The sequence below is a fragment of the Crocuta crocuta genome, unplaced genomic scaffold (genome assembly GCF_008692635.1).
Source record: "Crocuta crocuta isolate KB4526 unplaced genomic scaffold, BGI_CrCroc_1.0 scaffold342, whole genome shotgun sequence".
NCBI classification, from domain to species: Eukaryota; Metazoa; Chordata; class Mammalia; order Carnivora; family Hyaenidae; genus Crocuta; species Crocuta crocuta.
The window spans coordinates 1,572,960-1,588,720 of record NW_027532158.1 but is presented as its reverse complement, the minus strand read 5'-3'; the positions used below and the strand labels follow the sequence as shown (position 1 = coordinate 1,588,720).

Here is a 15,761-nt window from a genome sequence, read left to right as displayed (position 1 = left end):
TTTAACTAGAAGTCACAGACAAGAGCAATTCTTCAACAGTTCTCTTGGAGTGTGTAACTCCGTATGTTTATGGTATGATGTCTTCAGGAGGTATCTAAGAATAGGAGATTCTTCTTTTCAATAAAATAGAACCGTTCTTCCTCCACAGTGGTAGTCAGTGTTTCCACATCCTGAATTCTTGACTGCTGATACTCCCTTCCCTATAGCCCTTCCTTCTTTCTCTTGAGCTTTGTGGCCAAACCTTATTAAACTGCAGAAATTGAAACAATCCATCTGTAGTTATCTATAATAAATATTTGGACAGTGCCAATCATTTAATCAAATGCTGTCATATAGAAGTAAATTAAATATGATCCTTGTTTTCAAGAGACTGAGACTCTTTTGAAGATGAAGAACATGAAGATGAAGATGAAGAACATTGATAAAGTATAGGTAAAAGCAAATGGCAATTGAAGAGAAGAGGAAATGGCAGATTAATTCCAACTAGAGTTGGGTAGTAATTCAAGGAGGCTACATGGAAATGAAAGCACCGAGAATCAGCATACTGCAGTTCTGGTCTTATTTTTACCTCTAACTTACCCACATCGTTCATCATTCCTCATGTATACCACTCCCAATGCCCCTTAGAGTTCTGACAGGTTCTAACTTATTAGCAGGATATGTGTGAGATAGGCCCTGAAAGCTGGGGACCATTCTAAAGCATAGAGATGCAGAAACCCCTCCCAGATGAAGGCAGAGCAAATACACAAAGGCAGCAAAGGCCTGGGCATGTCCTGAGAATGAAGAGCTCTTCCCGCCTAGTGTGACTAGCACTGTCCATGTCAGACAGCAGCCAGGGCAGGACCGGAAAGGTAGCTTCTGGAAACTTTACAGAGGGTCTTGAATTCTATACAAAGTCATTTGGATTTAATAAGGTTTTTTAAATAGCTGAAATATAAAGGCAATGATTAGAGAATCATTGAGAATAACTGAAAATCAATCTGGAGCATAACAAGTGGAACAATTTAAGTAAATCAGAACTACAGGGCCCGATAATCACTGGCCTTTATTGCATTTGAAAAGCTAAGAAAAAATTGGAAGGTAAATGTAATATTCCAAAAAATGGAAAAGATAATCAAACCTTATGAAATTCTTGATCTTTAATGCTGCAAGAACAATTGTAGAATAACAGAAAAGAAGCTGCTTTAAGATAACATTCCTAACATATAAAATAAAACTTAATGAATAAGACAATTCAATCATTAAAGCGCCAAGTTTTAACACTTATATAAAAACTTAAATAATTTGACACCCACACAGCCACACATATAAAAATCTTAAAAACTCATTCAACTCGCAAAAATGTTTACCGGTTTGCAATTCCTCCCCATTTTCTTACCGCACTAGCAGTGTCACATTGATGATACAGCTGATGGCAGTGACTATTAGTGACCTTAAGAACACAGCTGGGTTTCTATTTTTATTTCTGTAAAACCCTCTTTTCTTCAACTAAATGATGCCTTAAAGGCCTAAACTAAAATCTATGTAGTCAAAGGCAATTTGTATTGTATGTTTGTGTATATATTTCACACAGCAAAGCCAGCTTTTGAAACACATATATACACTCCCACACACATACGCACACATACTCCAAAAGATGTAATGATACTTCTATAGAAACCTGCTTTCAAAGCAACCTGGAATGAATAACTGGACTTTGCCCAAGTTCAAAGAATCATTTAGGGCTATATAAAATTATCTCTTATTGGCAACATACTTCAAAACAGAGTGACTATAGATTCATGCAAATCACTTGTGATCTGCAAGAATATAGTAACCTAAAACATCCACCCATTTAGGAGATATTCAGGCTTTGAAACTTTTTTTCAATGACTATGAAGGACAGAAAAAAAAAAGGTTTGTGGGATTTGTTTCTATTCGGGTGATTGCTTACTTATTCTCCTTTGCCCAAATTAGAGGTAATAGTCTTGGATAGTTTCATCTGGCTATTTGCAGATAAAAGTATTTATCTACAAATAGGCAGATTTCTGAATATGGGTAATAACAGAGACAAACATATGTTTAAAATTCCTAATGCAGTTGATGCTGAGTAAATAGGATTGTATATGTGAACTTTGGCAAAACGGCTATTCAGCAAGCAGGAAAGGATTCAAGGATGGTGGTCTGCCAGAGGAATAGCTTAGTAGTTGCTAAGAACAAACTGGCAGAGAAATACCTTGAGTCAGAAAGAGAAAGGAATCATGTGATTTCTCTAGCCATTCTCCTCATTGTTCATAATATAAAATAAAGACACCTTTTTAAAATTTTCTTTGATTTATTTTGAGAGAGAGAGGGAGAGAGAGAAGGGAGAGAGCGAGGGAGAGAATTCCAAGCAGGCTCTGCACTATCATTCCAGAGCCTGGCATGGGGTTCGAACTCACAAACCATGAGATTATGGCCTGAGATGAAATCAAGAGTCGATGGTCAACTGACTGAGCCACCCAGGTGCCACTAAAATAAAGATACTCTCTGTGAAAATAATTATTTTACATTTCTAGGTTTGCAAAGGCTCTGTCTGTAAAAGATGTTGGAACTTCCTGAAGATAGGCATTCAGTTTTTGATCAAATAAAAAATAAAAGTCTAAAATGTGAGAATAAATCTGTAAATAAAGATGTTCTATACCTTAGGCTTTGATTTTGAAAAAAAAAAAAAAAGCACCAATGTGAACTTAGACCAATTCTTTCTAAGGAAGGTAAAAAAAGAAGGCTGATAGGCAGGAATTCAAAGCCATTTACCAATTCCTACTTTCTCTCCCTAAATACAAGTGAAGCTCAATTGTGCTGGAGGCTCATAAATTAAACCTTACTCTACCAGCCTGAAAGCTGCATGAAAAATAGGCCATGTTATATTTACCTCTCTTTACTCTTGGAAACAGTCTTTGGCAAAATAAAGGTGTGGTGAGTAAAAAAGAATCTAAAAATCTATACATTGTTAGCTCTACTACATCATCACTATGCTACTCAGGTATCCCTCAACTCTAGAGCCTCAGGGAAGATCTTGGAGAATCTACAGTACAGGAGCATGGAATAGCCATGCAAAAAAAAAAAAAAAAAGCCTACCTGTGGAAATCAGTGTGTGCAAAATGGTACATGAGAAGACAGGGTTTCTCTGTGCTGTGTCTTTAACACAGCTCACTCGATGTTAGGGTCTAGACCACTCGAGTGCACAAGGAATAATGCAGAAAGGAATAATGAGATGATGTCACCTGTGCTGACACTTGCCTGCTTTTTCCAGACACCACCGTCCAAAGTTGTACATTCTATGGTAAAGCATAGTCCATTCCAGTTCTCTTTTCCTCCCCCACCTCCACCCAGTGTTTAGGCGGAGTTAAGTGATACGAGAAATCGAGGTGTGATCTGAATCTGGATATCCTCTCCACCTGCTGATGGTGTTAAGGGGTGGATTTTGCTAACGAGAGGATTAAAATGTTTTCTGAGCTAACACCTCCCACAGTATGCAATGAAACAGAGTTACCCTGTGTTTAAGGATAGAATCAATGTTGCATAATTTCTCAGTAAACTAATGTGCAATCTATTTTGAATCTGCATTAATCACTCTCTTTTATATGAAATCTAATTTAGGTATAAATCATTCACTTCCCAGGTATAGGCTTCCTCAGTAAAATGTAAGTTGAGCCCTGTTATTTTTTTTTATAGAAGCAGAGTTAATGTAGCTAAAGTAACTGTACCTAAGATTTCAGCAAGAATCTTAAAAATATGACTCAAAGTTAGTTTAGTTAAAGCTTGAGTAATTTAAGGAAATTGCCTAGGCAAGTAATTGGTATTATACCAAAACTAAATATTTCACAGTTACATTTGCTTTTGCCTAAAAATAAAAACTGGAGCAATACAAGGGAAAACTGCCAAGACTGAAAATAATATGCAGCAGCTGTAAGTAATTGGGAATGATAATCATAATTAGACAAGATGTAAGATGTGTGTTAAAACCCAGATTGGATCTTCCTGTTGACAACAGGGAGAAATCCCAAAGGCTTGGACTCCACACCTAGCCCAGGCACTTCTGCGCCCTACCTGAGAGCCCCAGCAAAACCCAGCTCGTCCCTCGATCAGCCATAAAACCACTCTTTAAAGGTCATGCATCATATGGGGGTGGGGAAGGGTGGAAAGAGGTCACACTTCCTGTCTTCAAGGAGCCAGCAAACCAGAGAAACTGGACAATTATCTAGCAGTAAATAGCATTAAATAAAAGTCCTTCAAAGGAAGCCAAAATAATGAAGGGAATAAATATTTTTGTAGGATAAAATGGAGGACAACTTTGTGAGATCAGAGAAACATTGATTAAATCTATAAGTGTAGATTAAAAATGAAGTAAAATATTCACACTATATACTATATAGTATACTTATACTATATATTGTATTCTGTATATATATATATACACCACTTATATACATATAGTATACTTATATGTACTATAAGTTAAAAGGGAATTATTTCTGAAATCAGGTATAAATGGGGGACTACAAATTCTTAGGGAGATTACAGGGGCCTCATGGAGTAAATTGTATTTTAGTTATCTAAAGATGAGTAGGACTTTAGTAGATGTAGAAGGGGACAGGAAGAGGCCATATAAGCTGAATGATATGGCATATGCAAATGACAAGAAGTGAAAATACTCTGTGTGTTCAAAAACTGGTTCATGTGACTGGAAGTAAGAGTCTATATGAGTCTGGATAAGTTGACTAGAACCAGATAACTGAGGTCCCTCAATGCTGAGCTACAGAGCTTTGGCTTTCCTCAGTAGGCAGTGGAGACCCTGCTGGTCTGCGGTTACCATAGGCTTCTACTCTTGCCTCCATTACTATCATCTGTTTTCCACAAAATAGCCAAGTGATCATTTAAAAATGTCAGCTAGCCTCCTCTGCTCAAAACTCTCCTATGGATTCCCATATCACTCAGAATGAGATCAAAATTCTCAGCCTAGCCCAACTACAACTCTGATCATATGCCCTAGCCCTCCTAATTTTATTTAGGATGAGTAGCAGTTTGATATTCACAGGCAACTGAAAGCATGGCAAGAATATACAACAGATCTGACCACGTCAGAGGCACCACTAGATGTCTCCTAAAAACTCCAGGACTATATCTGGGGGCATGAGTTCATCTACACTCCCTGTTGTTTGCTGGAAAAGGATGCTGCTACAAAGTCTGATGCATGCTCTTCCCTCTTATAATCAGCCACATGACCTATCTTCTTGCTCAAATGCTGAAGAGAGGAATTCTGACTCCGTATAGGTCTTAGAAGGTAATAAGTCTAAAAGCAGGAAGAGAAGAAAGGCAGTGAAACACAAATGATGAAAGACAATATTCCTCTGAAAGAAGAAGTCAAGTAATTGTGTTCCTTTACGTGCTTACGGTAACAGTATGGAAAATGGATAAAAGCCTCATCATCATTCAACAAATATTTGATGAACACCTACTGAATATCAGACTCTGTGTTCTGTACCAATGAAAAAAATTACATAAAATAAATCTTGGCTTGAAGACATTCTTAGTCAAATGGGGAAATATAGATATGTAAACAATTTGTGATAGATATGTAAATATGATATAAAATATGATGCCAAACTGATTTGGCATGTGGGACTTCATAAAAACTTTCCTCTTTTTATTTTTATTATTTTTATTTTTTTAATGTTTATTTATTTTTGAGAGAGAGAGAGAACATGAGCAGGAGAGGGGCAGAGAGAGGGGGAGACACAGAATCCGAAGCAGGTTCCAAACTCTGAGCTAGCTGCCAGCACGGAGCCTGACATGGGGCTTGAACTCATGAGTCATGAGATCATGACCTAAGCCAAAGTCAGACACTTAACAGACTAAGTCACCCAGGCACCCCAAACTTTCCTCTTTTTAAAGCATATGATATTTGAACTGACTCTTTAAGCTAATTTCTAATAGTGAATTTATTTTCTTTAATTTATTAACATTTTCTATAATTTCTCAAATAGATGATTGAGATTTAACATACCAAACAAATCTAAGTAGCCCAAATAGTACCAAGACTCTTAACTTTAGTACCATTAGTCTGGTACTCTGAATCACTCAGCTAACAAGTCACACACACACAAAATACATAATAAATAGCTAATGGGACTAAGGTTATATAATAATAGGATACCCCAAGTTAAAGGACTATATGCCACCATTTTAAAAAGTGAGATATACTAACATGTGCATATCAATGCATTTTGTAAAAAAAAAAAAAATACTGTATACAAATATAGATACAAATCTGCTCTCTGGACTACTTACCTGCCGTGACTCCTTAGGGAGCCTTTGATGTTTGTATCATCCTTATAAGTATATATATCCTAAAGTTCTATATGTGCCTTTTATTTATGCCTCCAACTATAATAAAACTTTTCCGGGGCGCCTCGGTGGCTTAGTCGGTTAAGCGTCCGACTTTCGCTTAGGTCATGATCTCGCGGTTCGTGGGTTCGAGCCCCGCATCGGGCTCTGTGCTGACTGCCAGCTTAGAGCCTGGAGCTTATTTCAGAGTCTGTGTCTCCCTCTCTCTCTGACCCTCCCCTGCTCACGCTGTCTCTCTCTCTCTCTTTCCCAGAAATAAATAAAACATTAAAAAAAATTTTTTAATACAAAAAAAATACAAAAAAATAAATAAAACTTTTCCTAAGAGAGGAGACTGAATTTTGTCTTTGCCTGTGTTCAATCCTAGCACATGAAAGATGCTCAATATATACTTAAGGGATATGAATTATGGTACATGACCTAGCATTAGGTATCTAATCAAAAATTCCTTTGACTAACTTTGCTCTTTGTTTTTTGGCTTACTAATTATCAATAGCTAGTCTACAGTCCATTTCCTATGATAATTGCAGGCTAATGATGCAGCAAAAGGCTCCTCCTTTATTTTAGCACTAAGAGAAGGACTAATAAATAAGACAACTAAAGAGTACGATGGGAAAATACATACTCTGTCAATTAAAAAGTAATATTTAATTTTAAATATATTATTGGCATTCTTTTGTCATGTCTAAGGCAGTAGGAGGGTGAGTGGAAGATAAAGGCACCCTGGGGGAAATGATAGGGGGTATATGGAATTAAGCAACAGAAGGGCCATCCTAACCTATTAGCTTTTGTATTCCCAGTGCCCGGTACCTAATTTAAAAATATTGGCTGAATGAATGAAAGACGATATATTGTAGATTCTCTGGCCTGTAAGCAAGTAAGTGGCTTGCTTCAGAAGAGATTCCATTTGGGCACCTGGGTGGCTTAGTCGCTTAAGCGTCCGACTTTGGCTCAGGTCACAATCTCACAGGTCGTGGGTTTGAGCCCTGCATCAGGCTCTGTGCTGACTCCCAGCTCAGAGCCTGGAGACTGTTTCAGATTCTGTATCTCTCTCTCTATCTCTCTGACCCTCCCCTGCTATTGCTGTCTCTCTGTCTCTCTCTCTCTCTCTGTCTCTCTCTCTCTCTCAGAAATAGATAAAACATTAAAAAAAGAGAGAAGAGATTCTGTTTTGTAGGAGAGAAATACTCCTTTTAACTCTGGTCCATTCATTTATTTAATTGAATCAATTCAACAGACATTTCTTGTGCATCTACTATGCACCAGACTTTGCCACTCTCTGTACATGGAAACAAAAAGATAAATAAAATATGACCTAGGAGAGTTCACAGTCTGGTGAGAAAAATAGATAACGTATATGAATATTGGCAATGCAGTATGATAGTTGTATAAAAAGGAATATTATAGTGGCATGATGACACCATAAGGTAATCTACTCAGCGTGCTGGAAAAGGAGAGGGGGTTCAGGAAAAATTGCCCCGAAAATGCACTTCAAAAGGTGGATAAGGAGTTTTCAGGATTCTTTCTACTTTACCTCCTTGCTGTACTATTTAATGTGTAATGACAATAAAAATTTTATCTTTGCTTTGTGTGCTTGGCTTTTAAGATCTATTTCTTATTTATGAAATCATTTTCTATGCTTTGCTTATTATTAGCCCTTTACTATTATACAATAAAACCGCTCAAGATTCTTTTAAAACAACAGCAAAATAACTCTTAAATAGCTGTCATTGAGAAGGTAACAGAGCAATTAAATATTTATTTATGTTTTAAAAAACAAAACACCTTTCTAGATCTTGAACAAGAGAAAATAATTTAGGAAGTTTTATGGTTTTAAATTAGACTCCTTAGGGAGTCTGTGTGGCTCAGTCAGTTAAGCGCCTGACTTCTGCTCAGGTCATGATCTCACGGTTTGTAGGTTTGGGCCCTGAGTCCAGCCCTGTGCTGACAGCTAGCTCTGGGCCTGGAGCCTGCTTCGGATTCTGTGACTCCCTCTGACGCTCCCCTGCTCACACTGTCTCTCTCTTTCAGAAATTAAAAAAAATAAAAAATAAAAAAACATTAAATTAGATTCCTTATATATGAAAACTTTGGAAGCTGTGTGCTCAAAAATAGACTTATTTTCTTCATCATCTTCCCATTTTTTTTAAAACTCACTTGTGATGCAAATAGAAGCATTAAATAGTGGATTCTGCTCCGTGTTTACTAAAGAGGAGTAGTCTCAGCCCTTGAACTTTATGCACCTGGAACAACAATTGCTCTGTCAAGAAAACTTCTCCCTGCAAAGGTCAATATATCTCTCATCCCCTTTTAATTTCTTGGAGGTACAAACAATGCAATTTATTCTTCTTGTAATATAGCCATTGGTGAAAGTTCTATTAAAAATGACCTGCTGGTAATTCAAACTCAGTGTGACTAAAACTGCTTCTGGATTTGAGTTATGGTTTGAGGGATGAAATAGTATGTTTTTTTGTATTATATGATTCATTTTCTACTAGGAAACATTGCTTGAAATCCGGATTTCATTAAGAGTGGGTAGTTAAAAGTATGTTGGTAGGATTTTTTATTATTACTATTATTTTTATTATGATAAATGAGGATCGGTCTCAAGCAAAGCTGCGCATGCCTACAACATTCCATTTCTGCAACACGGTATAATTCACATTCAAAGAGGCAGCAGTCATCTTGTGAAATGCAGTGGAACTCACTCAGTAGACTCCCACCATATTCCAAGCTTTGGTGACTCTCTAGGTGAAATCTCTCAGTGAGAATTCAACATGACTGTTAGCCAAGTACCACATAAGCTTCTCTGAGTATGAAACTGTGATCTTTCCAATGTATAAAAGTAACCACACGATTCAACAGCTCCAAATTCTTTAAAATTTCCTTCACTATTAAAAAAAAATTAGCGCCTGCGTGGCATAGTTGGTTAAGTGTCCAATTCTTGATCTTGGCTCAGGTCATGATCTTACAGTTCATGAGTTTGAGCCCGGCATCAGGCTCTTTGCTGATGGTGCGGCACCTGCTTAGGATTCTGTGTCTCCTTTCTCTCTTTCTCTTTCTCTCTGCCCCTTCCCCGTTTGTACATGCTCTCTTTCTCTCTCTCCCTCAAAATAAATAAATAAACTTAAAAAAAAAAAAACTAAATTCTTTTTCCTTACAGTTAAGGTCATGTTCTATCTGCCTGGAGTTCCAGTTTCAGTTCCCTCTCCTCCAAGCCTCAAACTTCATAAGGTCCAGCAAGACTAATCTACTAGAATATATGTCATACCCTCTCTTTTCCTCATACCTTTGAATAAATTGTTTCTTCTACCCAAATGACTGTCCCCTTTGGTAAAAGTCTCTGTTAAATCATCCCTCCCTTGCCTGGGCAGATTACAAAAGTTTCTGTGTCGCTCCAGCAAATACATGCAAATCTAATATTCCTTGTAACATATTATGAGTGTTCAAATGTCTCTTTTTTATCTACCCCCCCAAAAATGTCTTCCAGCATTTAGTACAATATTTGACCAATAAAAAAAAATATATATATATATATATATGATCATTCATATGTGAAATCTAAAAGAGCTGAACTTGTGAAAACAGCAGAATGGTGATCAGGGGTTGAGGGAGGGGAATCAGGGATATGTTGTCTAAGGGTACAGACTTAGAAGTAGTAGGCAAATAGACTCCTAGAGAACTAATGCATAGCATAGTGATTATAGACAACAATATTGTATCATAATCTTCAAAGTTGCTAAGAGACTAGATTTTAATTGTTTCCATCACAAAAGAGAAACGATAATTATGTGATATGATAGAGTTGTTAGCTGATGCTGTGATGGTGATCATATTGCAACTCATAAGTGTGTGTCAAATCAACACATTTGTTCATCTGAAACTTACACAATGGTATATTGCCAATTATAGATCTCAATAAGAATAAATGTTAAAGAATATATGCATGAACTACATATTATCCACTAATACAAATATTTACAGTTCAAAAAAAAAGGAATAATAATGTTAGCCACTGTTTATTAACTATTTAGCCTGTGTCCAGCCCAGTGCAATGTGCTGTATGTTCTTCATCTCCAATTCTCACTGCAGCCCTGCCAGGTGTATTATATCATTTGTCTCTTGTCCTTGAGAAAACTGAAGCTCAGAGAGGTTAGTAGCATAGGCCACACATTGTCATATAGCAGAACCAGATGTGAGCTTAAGCCTGCCTGACTCCAATGCCAGTGCTCTCCCCAGTACACCCAGCTGCCTTTTGATTATTGTTAAGATCCTAAAAGACGCAAATTAGATTTTGATTTAATCTTTTCCATTTCTTTCCAGCTCCAAGTACAGCCCAGTATGGAATTACCGGGAGCGCTGACGTTCTTTTCTCCTGCTGGTACCTTGTGTTGACACTGTCCTCTTTCACCAGCATATTCTACCTGAAGAATGCCATTCTACAATAAATTTAAAGACCCATAAAAGGCTTTTAAGGATTCTCTGAAAGTGCTGATGGCTGGATCCAATCTGGTACAGTTTGTTAAAAGCAGCGTGGGATATAATCAGCAGTGCTTACATGGGGATGATCGCCTTCTGTAGAATTGCTCATTATGTAAATACTTTAATTCTACTCTTTTTTTGATTAGCTACATTACCTTGTGAAGCAGTACACATTGTCCTTTTTTTAAGACGTGAAAGCTCTGAAATTACTTTTAGAGGATATTAATTGTGATTTCATGTTTGTAATCTACAACTTTTCAAAAGCATTCAGTCATGGTCTGCTAGGTTGCAGGCTGTAGTTTACAAAAACGAATATTGCAGTGACTATGTGATTCTTTAAGGCTGCAATACAAGCATTCATTTCCCTGTTTCAATAGGAGTCAATCCACATTTACGAAGATGCATTTTTTTTCCTTTTTTGATAAAAAAGCAAATAATATTGCCTTCAGATCATTTCTTCAAAATATAACTAACACATATCTAGATTTTTCTGCTCGCATGATATTCAGGTTTCAGGAATGAGCCTTGTAATATAACTGGCTGCACAGCTCTGCTTCTCTTCCCTGTAAGTTCAGCATGGGTGTGCCTTCACACAATAATAATTTGCTCTTCGTCTCCACCTAATAAAAATGTTTTGCCACATCCTATAATTTGAAAGCAAAAATAAACCATGGTGATAAAGCTAAACTATATCCTATCTCAAAGGATGAAGGAGCCGTGAGACTATAAAAACCTCTTCCCTTCTTACCAGTGGGGTATGAGGATTTTGCCCCACCTAAACTCAGTTTTGTGGTGAAAAACAATTTCATTAATGTAGTACAGGTCAGTTTATTACCATGCGATTCCTTTGGTTGTAGTCGAATGTTGAATCCACTCTGGGAAATAATTCCCTTTAAAAATGACAGCGAAGTCCATCCAAGGGATTCCTCAGCAATACAGCATCTTTTCCTTTCACTGTCCCAAGCCAAAATCTTTAAGATGGTTATCAGAAAGAACACAAAGTCCGATCACCTAACATTACATGAGTTGGTAAACATGCCAAAGTCATTTGGTTCTGTGGCACGTAAGTTGGTATGATAGATGCAGTGCTCCCACACACAGGGGCGTCTCGCACATCTTCCACCTGAAAACATCACTCAGCTGATAGCCTGGAATGCATGTTATACAAAAGAAAATGTTCCAAAGTATGTAATAACAAATACTCCATGCTGACATGCAGCAGATCAATCCCTGAAAAAACAACTCTGCAATAAAATCTTTCTCTGTAGCCATGTCAGTTCAAAAACATAAGGCCAAAAAACAAACAATGACAAAATGACCGTGCTTTATGTCTTCTTACATGATAGGTGTAAGACATGATCAAATGAAGACAAGACACCAGTGATTAGAATATCTTAAGATATGTTAGTTATTAAGTTATCATGAGTAGTTCATTGTTTCTAGCATAAAGAATGAAAACTACATTCTTGAATGAAAATAGTGTTATTTTAAGAAGTATTATATTATAAGAGTATTTCTATGGTTTTACTCTTTACTAAAGAAAGACCATAACCTTGAAAGCCATTTTACAAGTTTAATGAAGTTACCAATTTCAGTATGTAAGGGGATTTCTGCAGGTAGCTTCCTTTTGCAAGTAATATTAACAATTTTTAAAAAACAAACCTCACTAATAGTTAAATATGAGATATTACATGAGGTTGTACATACTTAAGATGTCTAATATTTTGCCCCAAAAGAAATGGCTTGAAAATCATGATTTTTTTTTGAGTAAAGCTTAGCCCCGAAGTACACCATAAATCTATTTTAATTAGAAAAATGAATCCTACATAAGGAGGCATAAATATACAGTGTTTCCACAAAATGGCAATAATATGGCATAATGCTATTAAATTTACTCACTGTAATTATTCATTACATTATTTTGACTGATGTATTAAAAACTTTTATAACGCACATGGCATTTTCATTTTGATTATTATTTATTTGCTTTTTAAGAATATTCTTTGTGAAATTGGTGAGTAAACTACAAATTTTTTTTTGTATTGCAGCTTTAAAGTGGCACACTCCATAATAATCTACTTACTAGAAATAGTGGTGCTACCACAAAAGTGTTAACCATCGGTACCATTGTTTGGGAGAAGGAAACAGATCAAGAATGCATTTATACAGTGACCGCTTTCCTAGAGTTAAAAATACCTCCTCTGTGTAAGGTTTGTAGGGTAAATGTGAGGTAAATCGAGGTATAAACTATGGATGAACCAAATAATTAGTTCAAAGTGTTGTCATGATTCCGAAATTGTGGAGTCTGGTGTTTTTCCCATAGAATGTGACAGAAGTACAGTCATAGCTCAGTAGCTATATGTATTTGCCTTTATGTTAGAAGAGAATTTTTGAGTGACATTTTAAATAGAGGAGGTATTCACTATGTTTTTCTGTATCACAGCAGCATTCCTAGTCTTTAGGCCCCTGAACAGAGTGAAACCATGAGTATTTATGAGTTCAATATTGTTCAAATAAGGCTACAGTATTTGCTTTTTTGTGTGAATGTATTGCATATAATGTTCAAGTAGATGATTTTACATTTATAGACATATGAAATGTCTGATTACTCCATTTTATCAGTCCTGACTGTACAAGATTGTTGCAATTTCAGAATAGCGGTTTTATGAAATTGATTTATCTTTTGATCTATAACAATTTTTCTAGCTATTCATTTCAGCGTTATATTTCCACAAGTTCCATTTGTGGGACTCTTTTTTTGCCCCTAAAGTTATTTTATTTTCACAGAAAGAAAAATAAAGAGCAGTTGAGGAAAGAGAGTGAAGAGAAAGGAGTGGAGGTAAAGAGAGAGGGAAGAAAAAAAGAAGGAAGGAAGGAAGAAAGGAAAGAGGAAATGAAGGAAAGGAGAGAGGGAAGAAGAATATTCAGGTAGTTGAATTAATTCATTTGCATTCTTGGTTTAACTGCAAGTGGTGTAATTATGTTCTACAATGATCCCATTCGAAACAGAAGTCCTGTGACACCATGAAGTTTCTATTATGCAGCAATTATATAATGAAAAGTACTGCCCAAATTATAGGATTGTGTTTTTCTTGGAAACACTAAAAGATTCAAGAATGTCAAACTTAAAAACCACTTTTGGGGGTGTTTAAAACTTAACTGAAAAATTAATGCTTCATCATAACATTTAAACTATATCTAGAAAGTAGACTGGAGAACTGAGAAAATTACCCAGGTAATTCAGGACAAAGAAAAAACTATATATATATGTGTGTGTATATACATATACACACACATATATATATGTATATATATACCCCAATGTGTGAACTCAGAAAACTCTGAGAAATTTATCAAAGCCAATCATCTATATTGATCAAATTTACTAATTGTTAATTTATCCATTGTACTTAGCTTTGTGACAGCCAAAAGTTACCTATTTAATCTTTTCAACAGAAATTGTTTTTTGAAATTCAGAATGATTTAAAAAGAGGTCAGGTTTTTAACTATTTATTGAAGTATGTGGATGTACAGTATTTCAATAGATATGAATATGAATAAATGGTATGCCTTAAGATCCTTTGAATATGTATTTACTTTAAAGACTGGAAAAAGTCCTTCCTGTCTTTTAGTAAAACATCCATATTTCATAATCTGATGTAAAATATGTTGTACTGTTTCCAATAGGTGAATATAAAGTCAGTTTATCAATTAAAATATGTATTTGACTCATTTAAAACTCTATTCGTTTAAGAGAAAAAAGGAAGAAGTAATAGTTTAACCATACTTCTGCTATCCCCTTCTTTATTTTCTGCTGCATTCATGGTACCATAGTTACATCTTTCAGGCACTCCAAAGCAATACAGGGTGAAAACAATAGATGCTACAATTTCAAAAGACTCCATGATATAGCCTTTCTTCCTGTTGCTGATTCCCAAAAGGTTTTGCAAGTTGAACTACATCTAGCCTAAAGAAGCAACTTTCTGGAGAGATTTTACTATTAATTATTTAGAACTTTCTCCTGCTGAAATGCAGCAAAGTTAGAAACAGAGACTGCTGATAAAATCCTGTTGGTTTTATACACCAAGCGTCCCCAAACTCCAATACCTATAGGAGTCGGGCATATAGTATAATTTCATAGACAGCTGGGTATAAAACAGGGAGTATATATTCCACCTCAAAGCATACACATAGAATTTTCTTAAAAACACCTTGTTCTTCAAACAGAACATTATTTGGTTGAGAGACCTTCTTTGTGTCTGCTATAATATGCAAATGAGAGGATACCCCAGATGAGTGATTTAAGCCCTGTTCTCCACATCCATCCAAATAAAAAGGAATCAAATAAAAAGGAACAGTGTGGTAGATAAACAAAACAACAAACCATGGGGAAAAAAATCCATGCCTGGTGTAATAATAAGCTCTTTTGAAATATGGGTGTCATTACTATTCTGGGAAAACTATATCTAAAACTCCCCCCCCCATTAGAACATGTTAATAAACATCTGATTTTCCTGCTGGTTCATCACTTCTCCCTGTATAATTTCTATCATGCACTTAATCACATGGAAACAGAAGCATCAAGTCTCAGACCCTGAATGGTAGAGGGTGAAACAGAGCTATTTTGTCTCTGGACATGATAGGTCGAAACAGAGATACTTCAAAACAACATCCAGGTATTTGGAAAATAATCACTTGCATCAGCCTGTTAGGCAGAAATTTAAGAATGTTAAGAGAAAAATTTCTAAGAATAATTCATTCATGATAATGGAGTCTGATCCAACCACCAGAGAGTCGATGTACTCTTTCTGAACTTCCCAAGAAGTATATGCCGTCACATTCACACGCGCTTCTTATAATCCTAAATTCACTGAAAATACTTAAGAATTGACATCTCTAGTGGAAGGAAT

At 36.0% G+C, this 15,761-nt stretch overlaps 1 protein-coding gene across 1 annotated transcript in view; it reads left to right on the top strand.

Moving 5' to 3' along the window:
- NEGR1 (neuronal growth regulator 1) overlaps positions 1–15,376 on the top strand; it is an 837,611-nt gene extending 822,235 nt beyond the window's left edge. The window contains exon 7 of the mRNA XM_077776416.1: positions 10,693–15,376. Within this exon, the coding sequence (XP_077632542.1) occupies positions 10,693–10,817 (125 nt within the window). The 3' untranslated portion in view covers positions 10,818–15,376. The remainder of the gene's footprint in view (positions 1–10,692) is intronic.
- Positions 15,377–15,761: the final 385 nt, after the last annotated feature.